The 16157-nt window shown below is 39.8% G+C and overlaps 1 protein-coding gene across 3 annotated transcripts in view; it reads left to right on the top strand.

The window, feature by feature from the left end:
- The window catches only part of kcnj14 (potassium inwardly rectifying channel subfamily J member 14), a 32640-nt gene that overhangs the window by 12586 nt on the left and 3897 nt on the right, over nt 1-16157 (top strand). For all 3 annotated transcript variants that reach the window (XM_079640140.1, XM_079640139.1, XM_079640141.1), the window contains 2 exons: nt 12304-12429; nt 12609-15632. In XM_079640140.1, the coding sequence (XP_079496266.1) occupies nt 14580-15632 (1053 nt within the window). In that variant the 5' untranslated portion in view covers nt 12304-12429; nt 12609-14579. The remainder of the gene's footprint in view (nt 1-12303; nt 12430-12608; nt 15633-16157) is intronic.

Raw genomic sequence — 16157 nt, 5'->3', positions numbered from 1 at the left:
AACTTGGAAATTATTTAGTTGTGACTTGCCAGTAAAATGGCTGTGTGCCTCGTGTTGGTGGCGGACAGTCCACGTTGGCTGCTTCATACATGTGCTGGCGTACATAAGATAGACAGAGACAGGCTGTAAAGATGAGAGAGGGACGGTTGGAAAGGGGGGGACATACCTATCCCCGCGGGGTGTGAGGAATTTGAACAAATACCTGGCACAGGCATGCCAAAATAGAAGAGGGGGAGAGGACCATGAAGCCATGAGAGCAGACTCCCTCACACAGGGACAGGTATAACATCTTATTGGATGGAAATGAAGAAGGATGCTTGAGTGCCACGACGGCAAAAATGAAGGAATATCAGGGGATCTGTGTTTCAAATGTTCACAGAACTGGAAAGAGCAGGAAACATTATGAACTGTGACATTTGGGAACGGATATTGCTTAACTTTAACGTGCAAACATGGAAAAAAGGAGTGGGGGGAAAGGAGACTAAAAGAGTCTGCATACTGTGCCGTTTATTTGACTTTGTCAGAACACATCAATCTCAGTCTGTGGGGACACTTTATATAATTTCTAATTACATTTACCTGAGCTATGGGCTTTGTCCTAGTGCTTTGACCTGCAGTGCTTGTGTTTTCCCTTTTTAATTAGCCTGCATCTATAAAATATGCAAATATACAGTGTGCGGATGAAAGCATAGAGAATTAATCATCCGCTTTCCTGTGATGTTATTATGAATGAAGCTTTTAAAATGAGGACTGGGTCGGTGATTATTCCTGTATACAAAGGGGATCGGCTATACTGATTTCATAATTGCCAACATTATAAATTGCCATTTTAAGTTTAAAGTATATTTAATTAATTCACTTTAATATCAATATTTATTTTGGTTGGCCCTTATTCGCTGTATAAAGGGGATGCAACTAACATGTCCATAATCAACTATTCTTTTTACATCTACTATAATGAGAGAGTTTAATATTTCTGCAAGGAAAAGCTTGATTTTAGATTCAGTTCAATACAGCAGCTGCTGCAGTATCACAGTATACATCTCTTATAAAATAATACATTGGAGTCTATATGTAAAGAGTTCCATTATCCAATTTTTCTCCTTGTCACATTCTGTCTCAGGTTATTTTCTGGGGTTTCTGCACCTCGTGCGTCAGGATTTCGTGAGGCCAAAGCTTCCCTGAGGTGTCTTTGTGCTACCGGAAGTCCACAAGGGGTTGAGCATGTGAAAACAAAATGAAGCTTGAGATCACACTCATGCTCCCCTGAAAAAATAGTCTTTATTATTCTGTATATCTTCATCTATTTATGCAGCCTGCCCAAATGAAGGGGCCGTAACATGTCCAATCAGTGGGCAGTCACAGTTTGACAAACGCCCAACACGTAAACATTAACAGTTCCCTAACCTCTTCCCGGCTGTCCTTGCTTACTCCATTCATTTAATTAATTAGCTTACCCATTGCGTCGTCAGTATCGTTGTCTTGATTAAATGGGCGGACATTTCTCGTTTGTGACAAATGGTTGTTGGACCTGGCTGATTCACAACTTGTGATGAGTTATTGAACCCCCCTCCTCCCTCCAAGCCAAGAGTCAGTACTGTGTGAGTACACTGCGAGATTTAGCGTGGGTAGGCATCCAGATTTTGTCCTTTGTGCATTGCTTACGATATTAAAACATAATTTGCATGCATCCATCCGCCTTGTGAATAAGATTAAATGAAGATGTTATTATTAGTTAAATAGGGGCAAAAATAAAGCTATTTTGAGGCTTTCGAATTTTCTTAGAAAACATAATGTTTAAGTGAATATCTTTGGGTTTTTGACTGCTTATTGGACAAGTAAAGGTCATTTTAGGGAAGTACACACATAGAATTGTTGTTGTTTGCTAGTATTATATAAATAACAAAATAATAATAACAAATGAGTTATCAATTAATGGAGAAGACAATCAGCAGATTCAATCAATAATAAAGATGACAACAGATCTTGTTTTAGTTTGCGCTGCTTACTTTCACAGCTGTAGTCTAGACATGAGAGGATTTCTTTACCTGCGTACACTTTTAGCTTGAAATCTATATGGGCTCAAGCCTCCCAATGTCACGTCTGGAGTGAAGGGGATCTGTGTGTTGGCCCCTGAAGTGGGTCTGAAGAGGGTAGACACCACACACTGAACCAATAAACGCCTTTACCCTGAAATCACCAAGGCTTTGGATTTGTGACCACGACAAAATCTGGAACCTGTTACAGGACACAGAGCCTGACTTTGATCAGCCTCTCACACGCAACACAGGGAGTGTTATTAAAGCAGCCAGCAGGAAAAATGGACTCTGGCTTTACAAGCAGAATAGTTTGGTAATGTCCTTCGCATGATTTACTGTGATGAAGAGGTGTAAAAACTAAGTAATAAAATCGGGCACTATATAGAGCACTTTTAAATCATAGAAAACTCTCATTATATAGTCCACATGCATACTGTAGTTAAACAAAAAACTTCTTGCTTTGAAGGAATTCTATAAAGCCAAATGTCTAAGGCCTATTGTCTCTCTCTTGTCATCTCTGTTTAGCATCTTTTGGGTCGTGAAAACACCCTAAGGTGTGAAGTGGTTCTCCCTTAGTATCTGCACAGCTGCTCATTTTGAATCTCAGCTTGTGGGTCTCAGTAACCAGGTGTGTAGCCCCTGGTCCTCCTGCTGTTAATAAGAGTGACCACATTCAAGTCCTTAACTGAGCATCTGTATCTGCAGGCCCACTGAAGGACGCCAAAAACAGTTTCAATCTGCCCACTGGTGGCTCAGTAGAAGTATTGCATGCCCTCACACACATCCAATAATAATAATAATGGAGTCATTATGCTATGCCTCCAGACCTCATTTGAACTTGGAGGCTCCAAATAATGATGGTCGGCCTCCTCACTCTGCCACCATGCTGCTGATATCTCTTCTAAATTATAAAACCAAATGTAGGCATCATATAAAGTTTCCAAATGACTGTTGTACTTTAAATGACTTACTGTGAATGCCACGGTGAAGGTAGCCAATGGTTGAACTTAATAGTGGAAATGTTGGCTCACTTTTTAGCGGTTTGAACAAGCGCTGTTGGTGGTTTTATGCTTCATTACTACTCAAACAAGTAAAAAGGAAAGTTTTGTTCCAGATGAACATATTTCTCATTGTTTACTTTAAGCTACGCTGGCTGCAACATTTACCACATTCAAACCAGTTGAACATTATTATTTACCATTCCCATCAAGTGTTTTCATGCTTTTTATTGGAGAGTTTGTGGTGGAGAACTGACAGGAAATGAGCAGAGATTGTGATAATGTAAACTTTTGCAAATAAAGTAACTTAAATATTAATATTTGACTCAGATCTTACACCAGCTCATATTTCTGAGTAGCTGCCGAAGTTCTGTGAATGGTATTTATACGCTAAAGAGAAATAAAATATGATTATGTATATTTTCTCCTCTTCATATCTTAGTTATTGTCATGTCTGCCGAAAAAAATGCTGACATCATCCCACGTCCCTTTCTCCCTCGTCGCGGAAATGTTTCCTTTGGGTCAATTTCTATTAGTGTTTTTACACAAACAATATGGGGTGCCGATTTAAATCATCTACCAAATTGATTTGTGTTTCATAAATGCACCGCAGGGTATTGGTATCCAAGTGTTTATGCTTTTGAATGCAGCTGACTGTTGTGGCTGCTGCATTGCATCACCTTTTTTCTGTCGATCAGCTTCAATCTGATCTCTATTTCCATATAATGACACAACTCATGACATCATAGGTCACTTCTTGGGTGCCTTGACTGAGATTAAATCAGATTAAGTATTAGTAAACACACACTGTCGCTCTGTCTCTCTCATTCACCCTGTCTATCAGTCCCCACACACAAACACACTTTTTTTAAAAATTACATTCAAAATTAAATTAGCTGTAGGCTATTGGTATTTCATGTTCATGTTGTATAAGGCTCACATTTGCTTTTGACAAAACAAACGGATATTAAGACCTTCTTTTTTAGAAGAACTAGATTAACATCAGTATTTATCGATTCAAATAAAAATAAAAATGGTAGCACTTCATTCATTTCCAACCTTTAAAAAAAAATTCAAATCAGAACTGGAAATACAAAAGTACAGTCAACACAAAAGGAGGTTATACAAAAAATAATATGTAATGTAAGACACTTTTAAGAATGGAAACGTAATACATCAGGAATATAGGCTACAATCAACAATCAAATAAAACGAACTCTTTTAAACTTTATTTTTAAAATAAAACGAAGTTCAGAAGACATTTCTGTGATAATTTTGACCAAGTGTATGAGTTTTACTAAATATAAAATATAGATATTTTTGATGTATGAACTAAACGACGGATTCTGGGTCAATAACGCGTGTGTATTTCGCATCTAAACCGTAATTTAACCTTGACAATGTCACTGTGGCAGTCCGGAGAGGCGCGTGCTCTTTGATTGGGGACAGACAGCATCGTATGGAACATCGCAACGTGAGCGCACTCATCCACCACCTGAGGGCTCGCGGACAGTTGACAGGCTCGCAAGGCAGAGACAGCTCGCGCAAGGTTTCTAATCATCGCTTATCCTTTTATTTTTATTTTTTTAATAACCGAGCTTTAAACGTTGTTAAAGAAGGAACTGAAAGTAGACTGACGGCGTCACATCGCGCTGAATTACCGTGAGGAATATGATAAAGACCGGTAAGTGCTGACTGGATTTAACTGCGCAAGAAGTTGTAAAAGTGTCACTTCCGGTGAGATTTTATTTTAATTTTAATATTTTATCGATGGCAGTAAGGTTGTTTAATAAAAAACGTGGAATTTAGAAGTAGGTAAACGTGTACATGTTAACTCATGATAGCAAATATGGAAACATTGTATATATATTAAATCATTGACAGTGTAGAAATCTTTACACTGTTGAATATTGGTTTCAAATGGGACGCGAGAATATAATATGATTCTTTGCATAAACATGATTAATTTCCCCTTTTCAAACAAAATGATTCTCATACTTTTTTTCTCCAAAAGTACAAAGAAATATGATATTATGAAACTTTTAAGTATTACATTAACTTCTGGCAAATGTTACCTTATATCCAACACTGAAGGATGAAGATACAAAATAATATCAGATGTTACGTAGGGCACGAGGCACTGACAGAGTACTGAGCAGAAGAGGTGCAGAGAGCTTGGTGTGCACTGGTGATTTAGACTTTAATCCTTTTTTTGGATTGTTTTTTTGAGTAGTGTGAACAGATTGAAAACACAATTGTATCTTTAAATAGGTTTTAAAATGATGTAATGCTTCTGAAAACTGAGAGACAGACTGCTTTCAAGCACATGTAGGCCTACATTTCAGATTGGGAATAGGAAAGCATGCACTTCAGCAGTTTCTTTGTGAAATCTGCTTGAGCAAACTTTAAGTTAAAATCAAGTGACTGTTAAAGGGGTTTCAGAAAGACACAACACATGGGGAAAATATGTCTGACCAAAGTATGGGATTATTGACATCAATTTCTCCTCCAGCTGATTCTGTTTTTAAAAGGGATCACCTTATTTGTATTGTATATCAAACTTCAGTAAACGTAACAAGCTATTCTATTGTTGATAGTTTTTAGGTAACCATCATTTCAAATATACAAATTTGAGCAATGCATATTATAGAAGTTCTTTAGACATTTAACGTTTTAGCCAACAATGTTAAAGAGTAACCCAGTTTAGTTTTACTTTCATAAAGTTTGGAGACATTACACTAACAGATGAATAAACAATAACATGGCCACATCAGTGACGCAGGTTCAACACTTCTTCCTCTTAGTCCCTTTTATGGGCCCAAAAGACTCAGAATCCTTCACCTCCCATAATACAACCTGATAGCGTATTTCTTTAGACGCTCCCTGACGCCCATGTCCTTCAAACGTCATCCCCCATTTAGTCTCCTGGAATTAAATAAATCCATGTCGGTTCCAAGTTTATCCAAGTCTATGGTTAAAACATGAAAACAATTCATTTCATTTTTTCTTTTTCTTCAGTCAAGCTACTTTAATTCAGGATTTTCAAAAGATGTGAGCTAAATGATATAAAAGTATGTGTGATACAATATTAATACTCCAAATTTGATATTGAATGCAGCGTCATCTTCTTTTTTCTCCAGACATTTTAACCGCTCTGATTTTCGCATTTGGCACTTATTAAACATGACAAATTATGAATGTGTGTAAATGCCAATACTTTCGATAAAGAATGGAATGGTGCGCAACACCAAACCTCATATTTACAGTTTCAAAGGATGTTAGTCATACTTGCATTTTATAAATGGAAAGCCTCGTCAGAACCTGGCATGTATGTGTGTGTGACAGCAGCATCATGTGCACCCTGCAATTTACATCCTTTTGTGCTGCATTTAAAGTGCTATTACAACATCTCAAATAGCATCACTCAATTGTGCTTTTCATTGGCAGATAATGTGAAAACAGCTGATGTCATCATGTTGTTTACTTGTGGGGTGGGGTCTAGATGTCTGGAGACGGGTGAGCTTATAGCAGCAGCCCCATTTTTTCAGGAAAGTTTATACTGACTAACTAGAACAATCTAAATCTCTTCAATACAATAAAACAAAGATTGCAAATGCAACTTTTAAAGAGAAAGTTCAAATGTGTTATTTATGATACAAGGTGAGACTGGTGTTGACTTAGCTCTGGGGTTAGCATCACGCTGAGGTTTACTTTCTAGAAACACATTTCTATAACAGGCAGACGAAAAGCCTCTGTGACAGATAGAGATAGCGTGTGAATAGTGAAATATATCATGGTGTACGGAGAAAGCTGTAAAAAAGTAATACGGTGACTTTAATTGAAATAGTCTAATAAGTCTTAATTCTTTTACTCTGAGTATTTTCTTTATTGGAAAAGTGTTGTGCAGAGTTCCAGCCAGCACATTGCAACCTGCAACATCTTAACTCCCCAGATTAACATTCAGTCGTCATCACACAATGACCTCGATCACTGCACACGGCTGAGGGGGGGGGGGGGATTGGTGGCGGCAGAAAAGTTTCAATTAGATGGAATAAGGCCTGGTGCCAAGGTGACGCCACACTTATTAGATGTTTTCACGAAAGAGAGAAAGACCGTGTGTGTGTGTGTGTGTGTGTGTGTGTGTGTGTGTGTGTGTGTGTGTGTGTGTGTGTGTGTGTGTGTGTGTGTGTGTGTGTGTGTGTGTGTGTGTGTGTGTGTGTGTGTGTGTGTGTGTGTGTGTGTGTGTGTGTGTGTGTGTGTGTGTGTGTGTGTGTGTGTGTGTGTGTGTGTGTGTGTGTGTGTGTGTGTGTGTGTGTGTGTGTGTGTGTGTGTGTGTGTCTTTGTGAGGACCGATTTGTGTTTTAGAACATATTAGGGTGAGGGAGGGATACCAAATTCACCAACACTAATCATATACAATCCGTTTTTATTTTACTCGTTTCTGGACATTTCAAATTCATACTTTTGTGGAAGATATAATTAACACTACTTACTTACACACTTGGAGAAATATCATCATGTGATGGATTATTTGTCTGAAGACACTCAATACAATTATTTAACTGTATTTTGAATACAAAACACTGTTATGATCCTTTCAACCATACACTTTTTTCAGTAATTGGCATGTGTTTAAAATATTATGCAACCTAATGTTCAGTTATGACGTAACACCTTTACTGTTTGGTGTTCAGCTGCAGCTCCTGCAACATATGAGTGATGCCTCCATATCACACTTCACTACTCTATTGATCTGAAAAGGCAATAAGCCAAAGGTCACTGCCGTTTTGTAACGTCACTGGGCCTTTGTTTGATATGCTATGTCAGCTGTTGCAGTATCCCCCTTTGTGCACATTAAACATCATAAAAATATGCCTTATAGAGTTACATTTAATAGAATACTTGAATTTAAAATGAAATAAAAGTAGAGATTTTGCATAGAGCCATGTGACACTGTGAGAGAGATCCAGTCAGTGTCCTGGTTTCTAACCAGCGCCGATCAATTGCCAGTATCGATGAGTTCACAGTGTAGTGTGACATCACAATGTAGGGGGTCAACCTTTAGGGTTTCATTACACACAGTACATCGTGTCTGCGTTGTTGATCAGATTCCCTCCAGGGAAACCATTCATTCAAAGTTAATGATGCATTAAATATAACAGATCAGTATTATCTTGTGTTTTTTTAAATAAGAACCGGAAATGGGGCTGATTCCATGACACGCGGAGTAAGTAGAGTGACAAAATGAAGAACACGGTTTATTCAGTGTCTATTTCAATGACACTCAAATCATATTCCCTGCAAATCTAATCTGACCACATAACACCTTAATATGGTCAGATAATCTGGATAGAAAGAGGACATGGGAGGTGCTATAGAGAGGCGGCATACGTGGTGAGAAGACTCACTATGAAAAAAGATGGCGGTAATGAAAGTGGATTTATGTCGTTTAGCAGAAGAACTCTAAAAATGATCGTCAAGGAAGATCTGTTTCTGTATTTGTTTGGAAATGCTTGCTTATTGTAACCAGCGAGTTGTTAAACAATCAGACAGCTGTTTGTGGTCCGTTTTGCTCAAACCTCAGGGACTATATTCAAATATAATCTACAATGGATGATGGAAGATGATCACCTGGATGATGAATAACTTTTCTGATATTTTCATTGCTAGGATATCATGTTGCCAAGTTAAAGTTTACATTCATTTGTGATATAAACTACTTTATATTATCAGGAAGCAGCTACATATTATAGAACGAGTTGCAAGTTAGGTATTGTTTTCATTGTCATTTAATCTGTAGATGAAAGACTACAAAACATTAGGGCTGATCAATTAATCATATTTTAATCGCAATTGCGATTTTGGCTTGCAACGATTATGAAAACAACATCATCGAAATAAAACGATTTAAAAAAAAAAAAAAAAGTATTGGTTTTTCAGTTGAATTATACTTAAAGTTCAGGGTAATCAACTGTTAAAAACATACTGTTCACAAAATCAACTTAAAAGAAAGAGGGGAAAAAATATGATGATCTGGGGCAGTATTCACAAAGCATTTTATCTTACCGCTAGGAGTGCTCCTAACTCGCGCTAAAACATTTTACGTAGGAGTTTTTTCTTAAAAGTTATTCACAAAGCCGCTGAGACCTACTCATACTAAGGATAAATCACTAAGAGTGAACTAAGAGTGACGCGCCGTTGCTATGGATAACGTCGATTCTCGTGCATGAGTTTAGAAGCGGTCAGTACGGTGATTGGTTGTTCAGAGCAGGCGGTCTCGGTGAAACTCATCTGGAACATCCCACAAACGAGCCCACTAAATCACCGAAAAACAAGGAAATAGCCTAGGCTAGAAATGTATTCCTATCAAATAGTTTTGGACAGTGCAGTTAGCAGAATACACGCATGATGACAAGTTTGTGCAGACTACGATAATGACGTTGGATATGCACGTTAAAGAGAGAGAGCAAACAATAAAAATACGTAAATTGCATTAAATCAAGGAGACAATTAAAAGCACCCTGAAAACTATTATCCAATGAGCATATTTCCAGCACTTAAACACTTTCAATAACAGCCCATACCGCCGTTCAAGTCCCCCTATCATGATGAATGAAAACAATCTGCGTGTTGATGGAATGTACCGGTACTTTCTTTCTATTGATGAACACGTCCTCATCTTTTGAGGGCGCAATTATTTTTATGTGCGTCCCGTCAATAGCACCGACCGCACCGGGCATACCTGCAATTGCCATGAAGTTGGCTTTGATCCTGTGTAGTTGTTGATTGTCCAAAGGAAACCGGATAAACTGTTGGATGATATGTGGTCTAGAGAGCGCGCTGATGGTTTGGTTTATGGCACGGCTGACTGATGGTTGCGATATTCCTAAATCGTCGGCATTGCAAAGTTGCATTTTCCCTGTTGCTAAATATCGTAGTGTTGCCAAACATTTTATTTCCAGACTAATCGGGTTATTCCTGTTAGTCGGGGATGTTATTGCATCCCGCACTAATTCCACAACAAGTTTGATACCCTCACGATTTAGCCTATATCTCTTGATCAATTCACAGTCTTCCATTGTCTCCAAAACATTTAGCCTCTCAGCCATTTTCAGATTCTTTGTGAATAGGTCTTACTGAGTTAGGAGTCCTCTGGAGGACTTTTAAGCTCTCCTAAACTTAGGTGCTACTTTTAGGCCTAAAATACTTTGTGAATTGCTCTTAGTGAATACAATTAGGAGTCCTAAATTTAAGACTGACACGCCCATTATGTTTAGGAGTTTCTCCTAAATTCGCCAGTTAGGAGCTACTTTTAGCCCTAAGATCCTTTGTGAATACGGCCCCTGATCTATAGGGGTTTACTAATGACCCTATCTCCACCTGATTGGTTGTGATTATCAATGCCTCTCCCAACATGTCAAATGTGTACTCAATAAAATGCAAAACACTGTTATACCCTCAAAACTATATTCACACAAGTAAAACAAAAATGTTGAAGGTAATTGTATTTGGTTTGCCCTCAAGTGTCAACCCGTACATAATATAAGAGTCTGGTGTTTGCTGCAAAGGATCTGGTTTTTAGAAGGACCGACAAACATTAGAAGATCAAACATTAGAAAACATGTTTCAGCATTTATCATAAACGAGGCAGGACTGCAGACCAGAACTGCTCTGATCGCCTGACACTGTGAAGCTTCACATGTGTTTTCCCACACAGCCCTGCAGGTTCTTATATGAGAAGTTATTTGAGACATTTGTCACCTCGCCAGGATAAGGACACATTTACCCCTCACATTGCACACACACACACACACACACACACACACACACACACACACACACACACACACACACACACACACACACACACACACACACACACACACACACACACACACACACACACACACACACACACACACACACACACACACACACACACACACACACACACACACACACATCCCTCATCACCTCCTCCAGCTACTGTCGTCAGTTGTCCAGCGACACTTCAACCCAATCACGGAGATGGCAGACCTGAGAACGTGTTCATTATGTAGCGTTGGCAGGAGCTACAGTAGAGACCTCAAGGTCAGGACTGCCTGCTCACACATCTGTTCATTAACTGAACATTGAGCAACATAAGCCTTGGAAAGTCTGTCTTTATTATTTCATGGGAAAGACCTTAAAAGATCTCTCGGTTCAATCTGAGTTTACTTCATATATTGTTCCACCATTTACAATTTCTTGTCTAGTTAATAAGGTACCTAACGTATTACAACTTTTACTACATTTAGCAGTTTAATAAAAGTTTAGGTACTTTATTTAGTATAATTATGCAAATCCTGTACTGGTTTGCATTCTTTTTACCCAAAGAAAGTACATTTGTTAGAAGTTTTATCGCCTTTTCATGCATTAAATTAGTGGTTTCTCATCTCCCCTCTCATCGCCAGATCTTATGACATCACACCAGCATGATGATCCACACATTAGTTGACAGTTAAGCAGCAGACTCTTTCAATTACAGTGGCCAAAAGGATGCTGTTTTTTGTATTCATCGATGTAGAACACGAGGACACGTTTCAAATTCTAGTGAAAGCAACTCAAGCTAAACACTGTATTTAGAAGTCAGCATTTGTAGACAGTTACATTTGTTGGTTTATATCATACAATAGTATATCATACTTTTCCCCACATCATATTCATATCTTCTATGTGTATAAATAGAAACATACTTTATGATATCCTTGCCACCTTGTGTAGTGGCTCTTACGTAAATCCTCAAGGGATTAGTTAGACCACCGGTGAGATTACCAAAGTCACGAGCGCAGCTGTAATCCACAGCATATCGCCATCTCCCCTGCAAGACATACGACCTCTTCCCCCCCCAACCAGTCCAGTTTATCTCAGTCCTTCATCTGAACTACATTCCCAGTCTCAACATTGGCCCAAGGAAATCCCCTCCAATTCTTCAAGTCCATTGGCTTTGATCCACCAATACTTGTTTATCAAAGAAAGGTCATCCTGTACCACTTGGTTTCCTAACTGAAGTTCAGTCCTTTTTGGTAACGGGACAGTTTTCTCTATGAACTTACATCCATCAGTACATAGAAATGTATTTTGATGAATAACAGCTGCACTTCAGAATACCCAAGTTTAAAATGGTGTATGCTTTGATACTGATTTCTGCCCTTAAGGTACAGAATTGTTTTCATAAGATAGAAATGGAAAATGATGTTATTATTTCTGTCCTTTTCTCTTCCCAGGCTCCATGCTTTCACATCTGGGCACGTGTTTTCCTTTGTCGTGATGGAATTTGGTTCTTCAAGTGAAAAGGAATGACTAACGCTTCCAGTACCAACGCAAGGACTGAATAAGAGCGTAACTAAAAGGTACATTATACTGTTTACAGTGTGTTTAAGATTTGAATTGATATCAAATGTGAATATATTCAGTGATTTCAAGAGAGAAAGGTCTCTTTTGACACAAAAGGATAACTACTGAAGCATCTGTTTCAGCAGTTTTAAATGTTTTACCTCACCTTTAATTGTTATTCTCTTTTTGTTTCAAGACTGTCAAAGGAAAATCAAACGGCAACATCTTGGTAAAGAGTACGGAAAACCAGCAGACTCTTTCCTTGACTTTCCTCCAAAGATCAATGGCTTTACACTGAACATGTGTCATAAAGAGAGGTCAACATAAGCCAAGATGAACCCTTATGTCACTTCACACTTCAGGAGGGATCTCTTTCCCCATTTCCATTTGTTGTAGACTTTTGTCCTCCCTGCTGTAACTGGTTGAAGAAAATGGCTTCTTTATTTGTACCGTTATAGCAGTGGATTGTTCTCACCACAGTGCAGGGTTATGTGTATAGTCTACTTTTCCAACAAGTATGTGAAACTCTGTGTTCTTGTCAGGGATACGTGGAAGAGTTCTCCTGAAATGGTTGGGCAAGGGAAATACTAAATATACAAGCATAGCTTTTGATTTTCAGACACATTTTCAAATCAGTTTTCAAGAATAAGGAATTTTCTATGCTCATCCATGTTTTTGACAATGAAAATCTTCTATTTTGTTTATTGAAATCCTCTCATGTTCATGTTGCCTTTTTTACCTAGTTCAAACACCGATGATGAGTACAAACTACAAACCAAAAGCCCACTTACGCTCTCAGCCCCTTTAGTTCGCAGCACTTCTCCTTCTGTGGCACACACCTGATCTATCCACTTTGGTGCCCCGCCTCGATCATAGAACACTTCCTAAGGTGACCTGTATTCTTACCTTTACTCTCAATGTGACTTGAAGCTTAAAACTTAAGTAGTGTTGGAGATTGGTCAAAGTAAACTCTCTTTTCTTCTCATCCTATCTTTTGTCAGGTAAATGCGATTTCTTAGCCCTAATGCTGAGCTGTAATGAGGTATGTCTGCTCTGAAAGACTAAGTGTAGCAGGTGATAACACCACTGTAGTTCAGCTCAATATTATTCAGTCAGTAAAACATCCCGCAAAAAAACTGACAATGGCCTTCATACAGATGTATAGACCATTGGAAAGAAAATGTGAAATTGTAAAAGCAGTGACATGATCAAACAGGAAGTAGCAACCAGACATGCCTCTTCAAGTTGGGATGCTCTTGTTGGCCAAAGCTGACATTTCCTTGGCAACTGAAATGTAACACTTATTGTTTGTAGTATCCTCAATGCTTTATCAAATATATATTTGCACTGAATAGTCATTGATGATTGTAGGCGTTTGAGTGTACTGAAAGACCTGTACTCTTTGTTTCCTCATACCCATCCCAAGGGATTATGAAACTGGAGAAAACTCATTGTAAGAATTGGCATGTTTTTTCTTTCTTTTCTGACTGCATGTTGAACATGTTTTTATCATATCATCCCATTTTAAGTTAATCTCTTGCATTGATCTGTCTGTATGCATCTTGTCACAGTAAGAACCCTGTATCAAGCTGTATATCCTTTACATGTCATCCTTCAACCTGCTACCCGATTGCATTATCAGTTTAAAGCTTTTGTTACCTTATACCTGCTTGAGGCTTGTTTTGAACTGAACCAATCCTGCATGCTTTCGTGATCAATCAGGCCACACCACTCCTAGACATTATTGTAAACTGTGGGTCACAGTGATAAGACTCCTCGGACTGCTGCTGACATTCTTCTTTTCAGCTCGCCTCGCTCAGGGAGTATGATTTAAGGATATTTGTTGTTAATTGATGCACCCATGAACCCTACTTCAAGAAAGCCCACACTGTTTGCTGTGGAATCTATTACTGAAAAGATAGAATCTACTGGGAGATACTTACGTGACTGATCAATGGTCTTGGAGGGCATTATCCTCTGGTTACCATTTGCCTCTTTGGACTTGCAGTTGTCTCTTCATTAAGGACTGAAAGACGGACTGCATTGTTAGCACTACATACTGAACTGATAGTATCAAGGAGCTTACTTGCACGTCAACAATCAAATCAAGGCAACACTGAGGAATACAGTTACTGTTCACCATACGAGGGAGGACACTTTATTATAGATGATGGGAGCAGCACGTGTGAAGCGGCGCTTCAGTGCTGTGGTTGATGGGCCAGTGGAGGAGGAGGAGGTCATGAGGCTGGCACAGAGTGCTGCCGATACGGCTTGGGCAGGGGGGAGTCCAACGGGGTCAGCGACCCCAACCAGCCTCTCCCCGACCCATGCCCTAAATGGCATACCTCTACCACTCCAGAGCAACACCAACAATGTACGGAGGCAGAATGCCATTGGAGTCGGGGGAGATGCAGGAGAAGGCGGGGTGAGAGCAGGAGGAATGTGCTCGGCACTAAGGAGTGCAAGAGGCAGTAGTGTAGGGGGAAGAGGAAAGGTCCGTTCATCCTCGGACCAGGAATCGCTCTCTTCCCCCTCCACTACCAACCGCCGGCGAACCAGGCGCTCCAGCCGCAGGCCCCGACAGCGCTTTGTGGGCAAGGACGGACGCTGCAACGTCACCTTCGTCAACATGAGCGAGAGGGGCCAGCGCTACCTCAGCGACCTCTTCACAACCTGTGTGGACATCCGCTGGCGCTGGATGCTTGTCATCTTCACCCTCTCCTTCCTTCTCTCCTGGCTACTCTTTGGATTTGTCTTCTGGCTCATTGCCTCCATGCATGGGGACTTCTCCATTCGGCTAACCCCCAGCTCAGGTTCCTCTCCAGGATCAGGAGAGGCCGGGTCCGGAGGAGAGTCTGATAGAGAGGCAGTGTTGGAGGAGAAATGCTTCCTCGAGGTGAACAGCTTCATGGCAGCCTTTCTATTCTCCTTGGAGACGCAGACATCCATTGGTTACGGCTTCAGAAGTGTGACCGAAGAATGTCCCCTGGCGGTGATTGCGGTCATTTTGCAGTGCATTGTGGGCTGCATTATCGACGCCTTCATCATCGGGGCAGTTATGGCAAAGATTGCTAAGCCCAAGAAGCGCAACGAGACACTGGTGTTCTCTGAAACAGCTGTGGTGGCGATGAGGGATGGGAAACTCTGTATGATGTGGAGGGTCGGAAACCTACGCAAGAGCCACCTGGTAGAAGCACATGTTCGAGCACAACTACTGAAGGTAAGTGAAGGGAGATCATTACCATGATAGGAAATAGAGACGCCAGAAAGTTTGGCAATTATCAAAAGAGGAAAGCTTTTCTATTTTAAGTTACATGATGTCAATTGGAGATGCTAAAACAGACGTAAACCAATTTACCAAAAAGAAAATTTAATTTGTTTAGAGAGATAGCGGTAGAGGGAAAAAGGTTGCAGTGGAGAGAAAGAGAGAGCGCTTAGACCATCTGGCCTGTATTCTGTGGAGCGTAGTTAATGAGAGCTTGTTTTATTTCCCCTCAGGGGTTAGGAAGATTTACCATGGATTAACTTGCCCACAATTCTTAAACTGAGAGCCATTGTCCTTCGTCATCTCATTTCCCCTTATGTCTGCTGTATGTGAGTTAGGTGATTGTACTGTACTTATGCTGATGTTTACCATACAGTCCGGGTACTTTAAAACATGTTTACTATGAATGTTTGTCATCACCCACGCTGTGTATAACTGTTTATGCTGCCAGAGCTGTCCGGAGGGTAAACTCTGTGGAAT

The sequence above is a fragment of the Notothenia rossii genome (genome assembly GCF_949606895.1).
Source record: "Notothenia rossii genome assembly, chromosome: 7".
NCBI classification, from domain to species: domain Eukaryota; kingdom Metazoa; phylum Chordata; class Actinopteri; order Perciformes; family Nototheniidae; genus Notothenia; species Notothenia rossii.
The sequence above is the reverse complement of the archived record's forward strand: the minus strand, read 5'-3'. Positions and strand labels throughout refer to the sequence as shown.